The sequence below is a fragment of the Podarcis raffonei genome, chromosome 13 (assembly GCF_027172205.1).
Source record: "Podarcis raffonei isolate rPodRaf1 chromosome 13, rPodRaf1.pri, whole genome shotgun sequence".
In the NCBI taxonomy this organism is placed as follows: Eukaryota; Metazoa; Chordata; class Lepidosauria; order Squamata; family Lacertidae; genus Podarcis; species Podarcis raffonei.
Genome location: NC_070614.1, coordinates 22,242,231 through 22,257,993, shown reverse-complemented (window position 1 = coordinate 22,257,993; position 15,763 = coordinate 22,242,231). Strand labels below are relative to the sequence as shown.

The 15,763-nt window shown below is 39.7% G+C and overlaps 1 protein-coding gene across 7 annotated transcripts in view; it reads right to left on the bottom strand.

Moving 5' to 3' along the window:
* SKAP1 (src kinase associated phosphoprotein 1) overlaps positions 1–15,763 on the bottom strand; it is a 333,813-nt gene that overhangs the window by 295,509 nt on the left and 22,541 nt on the right. For 5 of the 7 annotated variants that reach the window (XM_053362275.1, XM_053362276.1, XM_053362277.1 and 2 more), the window contains 2 exons: positions 14,153–14,258; positions 911–936 (listed from right to left, as the gene is read on the bottom strand). In XM_053362275.1, the coding sequence (XP_053218250.1) occupies positions 911–936; positions 14,153–14,258 (132 nt within the window). Of the gene's footprint in view, positions 1–910; positions 937–6,860; positions 7,069–7,107; positions 7,194–14,152; positions 14,259–15,763 lie in introns of those variants that run through there. The other 2 variants (XM_053362279.1, XM_053362281.1) reach the window with 2 other exon arrangements.

Genomic DNA, 15,763 nt, shown 5'->3' with positions numbered 1-15,763 from the left:
AAGCACTCATGACCATCTGAAACTATGCAGGTGGGGCCTGCATCAATCCAAATCCATTTGGTTTCCTCAAATACAGAAGAGTGGGAAATGTGAAAGTTTTGTGCAACCTCTAAAGTGTTGCAAGAACCCCAGGCTTCTTCTTCTTCTTTTTTAAGCTACTACTCTCATGGCTGAACACTGAAAACATGATGCTAAAAATGATTAATGAGAAAAAGCAAGTAAAACAAAAAGCCCTTAATCAATTGGTTTTCCTACAAAAATTCAGCAAAATGTTTTCCAGTAATGAACCTGTTTTTCTACAACGGGCAATAATTCTGTTTTAAGGACTTTAAAGAATGGAAAGCAACCTGTCCACAACAATATGAAAATACATACAAAAGGTGCCATGAGAATGTCAACTTTCAATGAAAGAAAAAGAAAGCGTCCAGATTCATGAAGGCCAGTGGGTGGAGGGAGTCATCTTTGAAGAATGTGTAGATGTACACTATTCAAGTGACCCTCTGCCTCCACAATATGATGTGCTATACATTAAACGGGGAAAGTTGGAGCAAACATTCCTCATGCAAATTTCCTCAAATTAACATTTCTTAAATTCACAATTACAGAATATTTCAGAGTGAAAGGCTTTAGGAAGGGGAAAAAAGTTATTTTAAAAGTACTGAATTTGTCAATTTGAAACCAGCAATTATTATGTCGTGATTATGATTTTGAAGTACCCCACAAAGTCAAAAGCAACATTTGGACATTTCTGAAATTAAAAACAAACTGAATCTTGACGTTTTAAAATCAAAGTTGCGTAAAGTTTTGGTTTAGCTTTAGCATGTGTCATTACTGTAGTCTTGGCATATTCACTAGTCTACACTATTGGTACAATCCTCTTTTCTGATCAAAATTTTAAAGCTTCACTTACCACCAGGCAGGAATCCCAAATGATACCTGAAAGAGTAACAGACAAAGACATCAGTATTAATTTCCTCTTCTCCATCTGTGAACTAGTCTTTGAAAGGTTATAGATGGCTGGGGACACCACAGAAGCAGCAGGGGACATCAAAACTCATCAATACTCTAAGCAATATCTCTTCTTTCTTGGGCTGCCCTGTTATTATAGCAGTGTCCAAAAATTAAATGCTTTTTAAATACTATTTTGCATGCATTTACAGAGAACCTCATCTTACTTTCTCTTTCTCTATTTTATTGTAACAAATCCATGGCTAATATGTAGGGTGGACCCAGGAGCACCCACTTCAGAGAAGTCAAAATCCCCAGAGTTCCATCCTTTTTTAAAAAAACCAATAGGGTAGACCCATGGCTACCCCACCTTGATAAGTCATATATAACCTCCAGATTTCCAGCCTTCATAAAAAGCAAAATGTGCAGCCACTATTCTAAACTGTTTTGCAAGAAACTAGGCTGTTCCTACTTTTAGTAATTTTAGCTAATGAATGAAGTTCTAGCAATGACTGGCCTTCAGGAAAGAAGATAGACAATTAGAGAAACAGAAGACTAATATGAAATACTCATTGTCTTGAATCTTTTTTAGTTCATAACCATTTTAAAAATTACTCTGTTAATGCCAATGCATATCATCATTATTAAACCCATATTGCAGGAGTTGGAGCTGTGACTGTGAGTATGGCTTATGTAACTTATGCCAGCCATTCAAAGTAGCCCAGTATTATTCTACCCATTTTGCTGATGGGAGCTAGACCTCTGTATGACAACCCTGATGTTGTCCTCTGCTGTTATAATGGTTTGTGTTATCCTGGTATGTTGGTGTTTTTAATGCAAATTTTGTTTTTAGGGAACTGCAATGAGTGAGGGCTGTGAAGTTAACTGCTGTAATGCAGTTAAGATCTGAAAGATGTGAAGGGAACCAGGGAAAGAATTGAAGAATTTTACTGATGTGTTGAAAGAAACTGCTTGGATGTTAGGCCCACCCGTAGATAGAGAGCAGATCTATCCACTGAGAAACAATGGAGTAGTCCTGGAATACAAGTTTCTCATGCTAGGGTTACCTAGGACTCACCATTGTTCAGTCACCGGAATGGCTAGAAATGGTAGCCGTGTTCTCTGATGCTAGTTATGTGAAGAATTTACTTTGGCCCATTCACACCCCAGAAAAATTCCTGCAGATACCCTTGGGTGGACCAAAACCTTCTCAGCCAAACTGAGAAACATGTTTTTTCCTGTATAGGTTTTTAAACATAATTTATTTCCAGATTCTGGCATCTCTCTGTGCATGTGTTCTTACAAAGTGAAAATTTTCCTGGTGACTGTAAGAACTATTATTATTTGTAATTATAGCCCACACTTTACCAAATTGTTCCAGGGTGGGTAACAAAAATGCCACAATTAAAACAAGTACAATTTACAATAAAACCATGAAATAAAACCACAAAACAATCAATGACAAAAATAGCATCCCAGAACAGCAGTGCACATAAGGCAGCAACAGGAAAAATATCCTCTTAACCAAATAACTGGGTTAAAAGGTGCATCTGACCAATTGTTGAAAAGTGTACTGTGATGGTACAAGATGCACCAATCAGAGAAGAGAGATTATTTATTGTTGTTATTATATACTAAATTTCAATACCACCGTTCAGTAACGTATGCAAAAATGCATATACTAGGGTAAAGTGTGCACACAAGTGCATATCTTAGTGAAAATAATACACAAATTTGCATTATATTAGAGGGAAACAGGGTTTAAAAAATGTGTGCATGTGCAATAGGCAAAACTGCATACAAATGTGTGTATTAGTGGGGGATTTTTAAAATGTGCATGTGAAAATATGAAGAACTGAAAGTAAGATTGGAAAAAATGAGAAACTGAAAGAAACCGAAACTGACAGATTCAGCCATTCCTTTTTAATATTAACTGCTTAATAAACCTTGTAAAACAGCAAGGCTTGAGCCTGGTGTGGCCTGACATAACAGTGAACATCCCATCACCACCAGCTCTATCATTTCAAAGCAGACATTCCTTCCTTCCAATCTCTAACAAACCTCTTGCTGACTCGCCAAGTAGGTCAATTCTAATTTTTCCATTTGCTCAGATGGCTTCTTTTTTTTCCCAGAGAGCAGATTCTTTCATCTCCTGTACAATGAGCAATTCCGAGTCACAAATACTTCTTGTTCAGTGAATTCATGTCCTCTCTCCTTGAGATGGGCACCTAATCTCTCCTGAACATGTCTTCTTCATAACATTTATTGCACTAGGTGCCAAAAATGATTTTATGTCACTTTCAATTTCAGTTTGACCAAAAAGATAGGTGTTTCTGTCCCTAACCTCTGTCATTTTTAATACAGTACAGTGGAGGGTTTTTCCGAAGTAAATCAGAGTTCTGGGACACATTTTAGAGTCATAAGACATCCCCTACATAGGGTACACTAACTGCCCAACTTAGCAAGTTACAACAGAAATCAAGCAATTTTCTCCACATTACTTACACATTAAAAAATAAAATAAAAGTCTGTATGGCAATTACCCAAGGTTTCCCACCCACTTTAAAATTAATTTCCTGATTTTACTCTTCCCTTGTCATTTCATTTCCATCAACATTGCTTAAGTAACATTACAGACACATATGGAAAGTTTTCCAAGAACTATGGGACAAACTAGACATGAAGTTATTTGGCCTTGGCAGGGGGGTGCAAGGAGGTAGGTTGGAAGAGATATGGACCATGGTGTGGGAGGCCTTCACCCTTTGCCCCTGTGACACTTTCAATTATAAATCCCCCATCCCCTGCTATTCACAATGGGAGGAAAGCTTACTAAATCAAAACAAAGTACTTTGCAGAACAAGCCAGAAATTTTGCAAGCTAGATCAAACAAACCTTGCAAAACCTGAACAGTTTGCTCAAAGTAGAGCTCATTTGGAGGCTTTGTGTTTCTTAACAAACTAAAGTACTGGATAACCTGGGATAATACTCACCACAGATCTAAGATTTTACTTCTAGCAAGGTGAGCAACAGGTGCCTAGTTTTACATTTACAGAGTAGAATAATAATGACTTTAAATGTTTACAGTCAAGCCTTCAAAGCCTGACAATATGAATTAAGTTAAAAAAAGCAGTTAATGTGTTTTATATTTGAAACATCAAAAGTTGTGAAGCATCTTAAAATGCTTTTGCTGTCAACACCCATTTAAAATTATGTTCTTAATTCAAGTATTATGATATCGAACTTGGTTTTCATGGCTTAACTTTCTTCATATTTTTTGACATTGTTGGTGCTACCTGTTATGCTAGTCAGATGGTGGTCTCAGGGTTTTTGCCCCCAACCATTAATATAAGAACTGCATTCATTCAGGTACATATTACTTTGCAGGGGCAGAGGCAAATTGTACCATGTAACCCCCCGCCCCAAGTGTCCCAAGGCCACTTATTTTAAAAGAAATAGGCATGTGTGTAACTCACACAGTACTAATCAGCTGTTCAGGACAGAGATTTGGGGGGGTGTACAGGGCTGCCCAAAACATTTGGGGGAATGGGGTATAAAACCGAATGGCACCTCCACACTAAACCATTGGTCACAGTTCTTCAGGAAATTCTCCTGAACACACCATGAATGCAAGCTACATTTCATTCATTTCAATGACAGTGGATTTTGCCCCACCACAGATAAGATCTGTCTGACTAATCTTACCTTCCATAGCATTCAAGGTTTGCCCCTGTGAAGTAGCAAATTACCATACAGTAGTGTCATGGTAAGACTGTGCTGTGCACTTTGTTTCAAAAAACAAAAAAAACTTCCACTTTACATCAAGCAAGCAGTGCATCACTGCTGTGAACAACTAAGCGACAGAGGGAGACACCATAATCTCCCATTCAAGGTGGGGGTCAAAGAAAGCTGGCAGGTAGAGCGTTTAGCAAAGGCTGCCACCCTCTAAAACGGTTTAGAATAAACGAGCCGTGAGACAAATCTATAAAGTCAGGGTATAATTATACTCCCTTGCACTTCTAGCCAATTGAGAACACTAAAACCACCACAGCGGATATTTAAGTTAGAGCTTGACAAATCTGGGTTTAACTTGTTGGCTATTTTAATGTCCACCCAAGGAAAAATAACTGATGCTGAACAGGACTTCAAGCAGGCAAGAGGGAAGAAGAGGCAGGCAAACAGAAACCTCAGAACACCCTTTAACGTAAATCCATTCCAGGTCCAAAGTCGGAGGGAGAAAATTAAGGACTGGTTTTGACTATACCACCTTCAGCATTTTTAGTTGGGTACATACCATAAATTAAAATAACATATAAAGCACATTACTCCTCCCCCCCCACAGAATTCTGGGAACTGTAGTTTGTTAACGGTGCTGGAAATTGCAGTTCTGTGCAGGTAAACTACAGCTCCCAGGATTCTTTGCAGAAGTCATGTGCTTTAAATGTATGGTGTGAAAGCAGCCACAGCGATATTGCTTGAAATTAAATAACTAATCTGCAAGGAAACAGATAGAAAAATAACATTGAAAATAGAAAGGACTCAGTGGAAATATTTTTTAAATCATGGGAACTATACAAATCATGACCTATAAGGTATCAAAGTATACTCCAAGAAGAATATGAACTACCATAGATGTTTAAATTTTCCCCACATCAATGCAAAAACAAAAGCTAAACACCAGTGAATTCTTTTTCAGCCTCTCAGAAAGTACCAGACAGCAGGAGTCCATATCCACATTAATGGAAATGCTCTGCCATATTTAGACCTAAAAATCGGTATTAACATTGACAGCTTATGAGAAGAAAAGGAAATTCTTACAAAATACACTCCTGGGCCCACAATACCTGTGCAAAAAAGAAAAGATTAAGGCATAGGAGGAAATATATATATTGACACGTTTCAACTGCTTAAAAATATTTGAAGGAGGATGTACAGTTGTTTATAGACCACACAGAATGTACCATAGGGTTACCAACTAGTGAGTAATTCCTGTGCTAAGCATTAAAACTCCACTATATCTCACAACATTATTCTATTTACTTTGTTATGAGAATCAGAGGATGTACACAAATGCACAAAAAAATGGAATTGGTGCGTTTTTTCCATCTCACTCAAACAGTATGCCAGCCTTCCACCAATGTTTGCACAATGAAAGACAGATGAACTTACCTCAGACTCAAACTCTCAAGTAGTCTCTAGTTTTGCCCTTTCCCACCATGTTTTAGGTCCGCTGACTTGTATATAACTTTAAACGTTGCCTGTCGGTGTTCTAAAGCTCCTTGAGGTTCGTTTAAGAAACTGAAGAGAAAGCTCTGGAGACACATCTGTTTTCCTCAGCTTCTCTTGAGAGGTGCTTGTTGGACTGATCGTCTGAGCCATATCTTGTTGATGGATTTTAACATTTTTAAAAGGACAGTTGTTTTACAGTTTATCAGCGGTTTTACTATGTACTCTTATTTTGCTTTGTAAGCTGCTTGAGGTGGGGCTTTTGCTCTCAAAGGTGGTCTAAAAACATTTTAATATGTATTTTTAAAAATAGAGTCTAATAATGAACCAGTTATCCACCACCATTACTGCCATTATTATTATTATTATTATTATTATTATTATTACTATTATTACAGTGGTACCTCGGGTTACAGACGCTTCAGGTTACAGACTCTGCTAACCCAGAAATAGTACCTCAGTTTAAGAACTTTACCTCAGGATGAGAACAGAAATCACACGCGGCAGCAGCAGGAGGCCCCATTAGCTAAAGAAGTACCTCAGGTTAAGAACAGTTTCAGGTTAAGAACGGACCTCCAGGATGAATTAAGTTCTTAACCATTGTACCATTGTATTAAAATGTGTATACCACCCTATTCCCAAAGATCTCAGGGCACTTCACAATATAAAATTACAATGTGTAGTTTTACATCCACTAGTGTGTAACAACTGGTCTCTCAAGTCTGTCTGCTGCTACACAGCTCTGGTCTACAAGGCTCCTGTAGGCCTCAGTTTCCTCTCACTCGGGGCGGCTGCAGAGCTGCTCTTTGATGAATGCTGTGTGAGGGCCAAAAGCTGCAGCTCCCTCCTCCACTGCCTCCTGAAGGGTGCTTTTTAGTCACTCTTCCTGTGCGAACTCTTTCCTATCTCAAATCTTCCACTTTCCCTCAAAATCACCTCATAAGAAGAAACTCCTCCCTGTGGTAGCTCTTCAGGGCCCAAAAGGATTGTTCTCTAAGCAGCCTGCAGGGGAGCCACACTTTACAGCCGTGGTTCTCAAACTTTTTACTTTCAGAATAAAAAAACCGCTTTCGCTACAGCAATTTTTTTATTGATAAGAAATACATCGTAAAGCAAAAAGAAACAACTCCTAGCAGTGCTTGATTTATAACATAGAACACAACTACTTTGTAATACGATCATGGGATATATGGAAAGTACAGGATAAAACATTGCAGCTTTCCCCGTCATTTGGGGGTCAAAATTCAATGGTTTTTCTCCCATTTGCCGGTCAAAATTTTGTGGCCAGGATTGCAGTAGAAATTTCCCCATAGGAATCAATGGAACTTGTCCACTCATTATGCTAACACTTGCCTAATGGACAATTTCCTTAGAATGCATTGTGTTCAGATAGCGAGACCTCCATCTTCACATTATCGGTATCCTGGATTACAAGGCATCAAAGTTCTTTGGTACAAATAAGATATGAGCATGTGTAAGAAGAAGTCTTCTTCAGACTTCTTTTTCTACAATTCAACTCTGCATGGAGAGGACACAGAAGTGACCACACTAGTTCTGCCCCCTCTGTCAATATCCCAGTCATCCTCCACAAGTTGAGATGGTGGCCATCTGCTACCAGAAGCCTACTTTCCTCATGTAGACTCCCCACAAAATTTCAAACTCCAATTTCATGAGGCTTTATATTGGTCCTACAAAATCTACTTTCATACACTGCAAGTATCCCAGAAAAACCAGGACATCCCATTTTTTATCACAAGAGAATGGTGGCCATTCTGGTTGTCCTGATTTCGTGGTACAATATCCCCCTGAAAAAGCACTTTTTCGGAGTCAAAGTCTTGCACATTGCCCCCAAACGTGTATTTTTGGACACTATTTTTGTCCGAAAAAACACTTTTGCGGGGGGAACAGAGCCACAAAATTGTGCAAGATCATGGCAACCAAAATGGCCGTTGTGTTATCATGATAAAAAACGGGAAAATTGTGTCCAGGAAGATGCCATCCCGGATTTTAGCTTCAATGTGTTTGGGGGTATGTGTTTTGTGCTCCTTCACAGCTCAAGTCCAAACTTTATGGCAGCCATAGTTGCCCTGTTTGTGTTTAAGTTCAAGCTGTAAAAAAAAAAAAAAAGGAAGATGTGTGCAGGTGAGGAGAGCTGAACTTCGCCCCTCGCCTCACCTCTCAATGCTCCATCACTGCAGGCACTTTTCTCAGAGCCTAGCTCAGGTATAAAAAGTAATCCAGTGTGAGATGAAAGGTACTTCAAGCAACAAAATACATCTAAGAACAACAGGGGAGGGGGAGCTTCCCTCACCTGCACACACAGTGTTATTGAATTTAGTTTTTTATTTATTAGGAATATTTTAACCCACCCTTCATCTCATTCATCTCAGTGGATCCCAGACCAAGGTAAAAGATGCAGATTCCATAAAATTACATAAATGCAGTCATAAATCATAAAAACCAAATAAACACTAAGAACAGCAAAAAAAATCACAGAAGAGGCTACCTACTATAGGTAATTACTGAACAGATACACTGAAAAATACCTCACTTGATCTTGAAATGAAAAAGGGTTGTATCCAGTTAAATTCTGCTCAGAGTAAGCCTACTGAATTCAATTAACCTAAGGTAATCTTGTCCATTAATTTCAATGGGTCTACTCGTAGCATGACTAACATTGGATACAAACCAAACATGTTGGCATTTTCAAGGGAAGAGCATTCCACAAACTGAGCCTGTTTCAAATATAAATGAAGCAGTGACATGAAGAGAGAGAGAAATGGCTTCCCCATCAAACCTATTTTGCCCCCCAGGGAAGGATAAGCCAACAGAGCCAAGACCCAAGAATTATGTTCAACAGAATTCATCCAATCCAATTGCCAAGTGAAGGAAATGTCAGCTCTCAGACATACTAGAATATGAAAACCAGTGCTCCAGCTAATTAAAGGTAAAATCCAACTGGGCTAAGCAAAATGGGGTATTAAAACCAGAGAGCTCAGCTACCTGCCTGACCAAGAGGTCACATTCTTAAATACCACTTTTATCTTGATATCACAAGCCATCTGACTTAATGAGCTTCTTATTGCTAGGGAATTACTATTGCTATAGTTAAGCTAATGAGCTAAAGATTACTCTGAAATTTCTCTTTCCCATTTGCTCTCATCTCTGATTATTCAAACACAGTTTAGAAATTAAAATTACCATATACTTAGTTAATGTAAACAGAAGCTGCTTGGGATTCCCCATCCCTACTTTTTTTTTTTTTTAAGGTGGGGAAGGTAACCTCTAGCTCCAATTAAGCTTTTAAAAAGAAAGAAGAGAGGACTGTATGTAGATCTTAACTGAAACCAGGGCTCAGAAATGCTTCTGGTCAGAAAACATTGTTTCAAGACATCTAGGTGCCCCAGCAAGGAGAAGCAAATAGGGAGGGTGGCAGAAAAAGAAGAAAGGAGAAGGGGGTGCCTTCATACATTTGGCTCTGGCACCACCCCATGCCAGCATGCAGATACCCTCTAAACAGTAAAACAGTTCCTCATCCATGGTTTAAAGGAAAGTAATTATGTCAGAAGGAGCACGGCAGGGCATTAACCCCCTCAGGGCAGTATTATAAAGTGTCATAAACCAAAGTGGGGAATAAATAAGATAAATTTTCAGGAGTGCGTTTCAAGAGCCCTGGACAATTATTTGCACCTGTCAAGGTCTAGCAACATTTCCTGAAAGTAATTTCAAGGGGCACAATGTGAAGGCAAGGACTCCTCCCCTGTGCCACCCTAGTGCACTTAGGAGCCCAGGGAGACAGAACGGAGAAGGAACAGGGAGAACCAAACGTCTTCTGAAAGCTCAAGGGAGATGAAGTGACGAAGGACACAGGATAGGGCACAGGGCGTGAAACAAGGAGAAATCCCTGACAGAGCTACCCTTCATGCACTTCTTCCCCCACTACATTCAGATTCAGAACTACAGAAAGTCCAGTTCTACATTCTGATCAAACTTCACTCTATTTCAGTATCCAGTATCCAGAAGGTTCCCTCCATCTCCTGAAGATAGTGCCTAACTTTCAATTATTCACGGCAACCCGGGCTGTTAATTACACAGTCCCAAGTTGCTAAGTAAGAAAACTGGTGCTTAATTAGCCAGCAGGAAAGATTGATTTGGATACAGCGGGGCATCACACAACGTTCTTCTGCAGGGGATACCCGGCTGTGACCTTACGAAGGATAAAAACACTCTGCCCACTTGAGTGAACTGAAAGGTGGGGGTTTAAAATCAGACTAGACTAGTTTAGACCAGTCTACAATGGCGTAAATGCACCAGTGGTTGCATGACCAAAAGGTCAGAGCAGGAGTATGCAGTTTAAGGTCTCTTTACAATGGGACAATGTGAATTTGAGAAACCCAGTTTGCATTCTCTGCACAATAATTCCACAATACAATCTATACTGGTTTTACATCAAACCCCTCTATAAATCCAATGAAGAGAAGCTGCAGGAACAGCAGAAATCAGGTTGCCATGTTAGTGGCCCTGGGCACAAGCATGAGGTATATCCTAATCAGGCCCATCAGGCTGTTTGGGGCAAACAGCCCTTTCCTTGGCCTGACATATATAATATCAGGCACAGGAAACTTCAAGCTGCAGCTAGAAGAAGAATCCGAAGCAAGCTCAACCTGCACTTCTAAAACATCCATCACTCCCCTGGCTTGCCTTTAAGCCAGGAAAGCAAAACAGAGAGTGGGGTTCAAACTGCACCTGCAAAAGAAGTTTGGGTTTTTTGTCCTTCACAGGCCAGCTTCAACTCGAGCCATGGATACAAAGGAATAACTGGGAGTGCAATTGAGTGATTGACAGGTGGCTCGGGTCACCCACCTGTCAAAGTGGCCTGTAGAAGTGAATAAATTCATTATCCAGCTATTCCTTTCCCTGTCTTAAAAGTGACACACCATGGCAAGGTAGGTATCAAACGGAAACTGGGTGACCCTGAGGAAGCTGGACTCTCAGCCTGCGTTCCCAGTCTGTAATGTGGAAATAAATGGGTTGGATCTAGAGAAGGTTCCTCCATCTCATTATCATTGTCAGAGTTTTAGTGTCTGTAGGGTAATAGTGCAATTCTGGTATTTATACCCACATAAGTTTAATTCTTAGTATATTAGATTCTACGTCTTCCCTTGACATACAGAGCCACACTACCTCCAGTGCCCACCTCCCTGTTCTGTCCATAGAGTTTACACCCAACCACTGCTCTACCAGGTTTCTCTTATTTCCTTCATGTCCTTTCACTACAATGCATTCCAGTTTCCTCATTTCCCTTTGGCATTAACATTTGAACACCTGCTCACTAAATCCTTTCCCATGTGTCCTTTTGTGCCCAGTTTTCCTATAACTCTTTGGCTTCTTTAAAACATGTTCTTGTTTCCTTTTGCACACTCATTGCCAGATTCTATCATATCTAGAAGCGAGCCAAATATTTCCCAGCATATATTTTTCTAAGAAAATCTTGAAATTGCAAGTTTCCAATCTTTACAGCTGTGAAAATATGCCCCAGAGAACGTAGGCCTGGTGAAATCTCAGAAAGGTCGGTTTGGACACAAAACAGGACTTCTTTTAACAGTCAGCGAAAGAAAGCTCAGCACTCTGAATAGCCTTTGTCCTTCCTCATAACAAAAACAAACTCAAACAAACAACACCAATCACCATAATTCTTTGTTAGTAAGAGACAATACATTAAAATCACTAAGATTTGGGACATATTTCACATATAAAGCTGGATCTAATCACAATGTATAAAGTTGATAATGGGGCACGTTGCACACAGCAAGAAACTCGTCAAACAAGGAGAGAGAGATTGCATAAAGCAGTTGATTAGAAGCAACATTTCTAAAATGAAATAGTCTATAGTTCTACCTTGTATGAAATATAACAAATACTGCCCAATATAAGAAAAAAAATTATGCAAAACATAAGCAAACTTGCTTAATTTAGTTTATTAAGGCTGGACAATTTTGTCTTTTATTGGTGCATAATTTCGATTTGGTGTTGTAATGCAGAGTATACATGGTGCATGACAATTCTTGGCTGTCCTTGATTTTCTAAGATGCCCCTAACTTGAACCTTAAAAAAAAAATGCGGACCCTCCTTACCCTTGCAATGCCCTGCAATTCCCACCAGGTGCTCCATTCTTCTAATCCCCCACCACATGTCCTTCAAAATCTGCCTGCAATGGCATCTAATAGCTTGTGGAGGCGATGGAGGTGCCAATTAAATTAACAGCAAAACGTCTTAAGATTCCCCAAGTGACCCTGCCCTTCAGAGGAAATGCCACTTATTCCAGAACATTCTAGCTTCCATGTAAGACTCTGTCCCATATGCCAGTGTTGCTCCACATGTGGGCTTTGGAGCTGTATCCCATTCTTATCATGGAGAAGTATTTTGGTTGGACAAGTAGTAGAAGGACCCCCTCATATAAGCAGTGCATGTATGAAGTGGTTAGAAAGCAAGGTGGGAGTGAGGCTGTAGTATGCAACATTGGAGTGAAGGGGAGGGAAGAGATGGAATTGACAGCTGAGTGGGAATGTATAGGGTAAGAAGAGAAGGAACAAAAAGATGGGAGGCAAAAGGGGCGGCAAGAGAGAAAAGGCCCTAGTGTGACCTTTATTTATTTAACATTTAAATGTAGGGTAAATACTATCTCTATAAAATAACTATACCACACATATTCATTTTATATTATTTTCTGTCATAAAAAGCTTATTTAAAAAATAAGAACAAGGCATTTTATCTTGCTATTTAAATGGCTTCTTAAAGCTTGTGGGCTGAGCTTGGCGAAGTGATCCACAGCTTGAGCTCAACAGGAACATAACAAAAACAATGTGTTTATTTCTCCATGAAGAAGATTCCTAACAGTGCAATCCTAACCATCTCTGCTCAGAAGTAAGTCCGTTGAATTCAGTAGAGCTTACTCCCATGTAAATGGAATGAAGATTTCAGCTTAAACTAGGGAAATGACTTACGTATGTGCAATGCAAGCCTTGCAACATATACATTAAAGTATATACATTGCTGCATAAATGCCTGCTTAACACTACGATCTTGTAGATGAAACAAAAGACAATGTGTATTGAACTTGTAACCTTGCTCTTGATTTTTCCCCAATCCCCAGAATTTTTGAACAGGAAATGGTCAGCTCTTTAAATGAATGAATGAATGCTGAGCTACAGCAAGATTAAACCCTGCAATAAAGTTACCAAGATTTAAGTTATTGTACCTCCACAGCCAACGTACTACAGTATATGCTTAGTTCCCAGAGATTCCTGCTCCTAGGTAGCAGCAGGGGCACCAAACCAAGCATGGGACCCAGCTGTCACACTGATTCTCCAACGGCACAAAGGACTGCAGCCAGGATGGGGCTGTGGCCAGTGAGGAGTCCCTCTGAGCTCCTGGACCCTCGGGCCAGTGCCGCACCTGGCCCATTGCTTCAGTTGGCCCTGCTTAATGAGATGAGTTGAAACATAGATTTGCGACAATCATGTGGATAGCATGGTGTGTGTCTATCCAGTTTTATTAGTAAAAAGGGTATGAGGGTAAGGAGGGCAACCTTTCAGTTATACCTTACCAACCATTTCCCCCAAGTGCTATTCTCACAACCAACCACACTACCCCAATTAGAGCTTGCTGTGGGAAGGGGGACATGAGGGTGAGTGAAGGAAGACTGCAGGAAACTTAAGCTGCAGTCAGGGCGATGTTTCTGTACTCCCTCCTTTTGTTGCTACAATATTAACAGACGCATATAAACCAACATCATGTTAGTTTGGTCCTCAGAGTTCAGGAAAGTATAAAAGAACAGGCTCCACCCTCTTTTGCACTTTCAGCTGAAGCATTCCAGAACACATTCCAGACACAGAAAGCTGAGTTTGATAGATTTGCTTAAAAGAAAAGTCAGAAAACTGCTACAGAAATTGTCCCCATCAGAACTGTTGGATATACAAACCTCTCTTTAAGTTGCTTTATATCAATCAAGATTGCATCCCTCTGCCTCTTCTCTGTAGCATTCAGGTTCTCATCCTGCAGCCCCTCCACCAGGTAATCTTCAACATCTGTTTAGAGAGATGTGGGGAGTAGTTGCAAAATTGGGAGAAGAAAAAAATAGGCTATTAACAGAAACATCAGACAAACTACCAGCTCAACAAAGCAACAATAATGTCACAACCTTAAAAGGTGATCCTCAGGGTCCCTTCCAACTCTACCATTCTATGATTCTATGAACTGTGTTGTAAAATTCAAAGAAATGCTATAACATTGAAGGACAACTGTTTTTCAGTTTGCATAATGTTCTGGAAGGTGTGAAACGTGTAGCATCATATTAAAATGCACACTGTCCCATCCCTAAAAGCAGCCCTAACTTCAATGCTTCTGCAGACCAGTGACAGGGTGCATTGTAATAAAAACACCAGTCACTTCTGCAAATTTCCGCAAGCTACAGCCTTTCCCTCCCAGTCCCAGTCCCATTTCCAGAGCCATCTGCCATGTCCAAAGCACCAGGAAACGAAATAGAAAAACCAGGCCATAAAGTTTCAAAGTGGATCAGGAAGAGAAGCATGTAAACTGCTCAAATTTAAGCTGTTTGAGATTAAGTTGCGTTAGTTTTACTGCTCATCTGTGATGTTATAAAATATCAAGAAAGAACACAGACAAACTAGCAAGTTTGGCTGCAGATATTTTGCAAACAGGAAAAGAAACAAAAATATATAAGGCCAAAGAAAAATCAATATTAATGCCAAAACAGTCGGGTAGTTACCACCTTGCCTAAACCCAGTCTTTAATTTGAGATAGAGTGCTTAATTTTCAAAGAGGGGTTGTTCAGGGGAGGGGGAGTATTGGTTTGATTTGTTATGGTTCTTGTTTTTATTATGTATTTTGTGTTTTTATCTTGTATTTTTATTCTGTGAACCTCCTTGAGATCTACAGATAAAGAGTGGTATACACATTTCATAAAGAAATAAATAAGTGCCACTATCTGAATATAAAGAGCATTGTGGAACATTAAAGACTAACAAATTCATTATAGTATTCATAGACTCAAGCCCAGTTGCACATATCATACGTATTATGTTGACAGAGGGAACTGGGTATGGGATAGGCCTCAATCGTTTCAGCATGAGCAGTTATCACAAGAGCTAATGCCTTGAACCTTTTTTCTCACACCAGCGTTCTGCCATGGACTACTGGAAATAACACCACAAGGATTGCCTTTCAAGAGTCCAGAGATTTTCCTCACTACTGAGTATACAAAATTCATCCCCATACACCTGCTGGGTTGAATTGGGAGGCTTCCATGCAGCTTCGAGGCCCAGCAACTCTCATTTTATACTCTGATCCACTTTAATACTCTGATCATGTTACAAACTAACTCTCAGTACAAAAGCAAAAAGAAAAATTGTGAATCCACACATGCAGAAGATCAATTCAATCTAGCTCCCTTATTTCTGATCTGTGTTTTCTAAATGATATGATCGCTTCTGACGACACATTAGGCCGACGTGGCAGTTGACTCAAGAGCCTGTCTTTCTAGCTTGCATAGATGGAACGTACCTTCCCTATC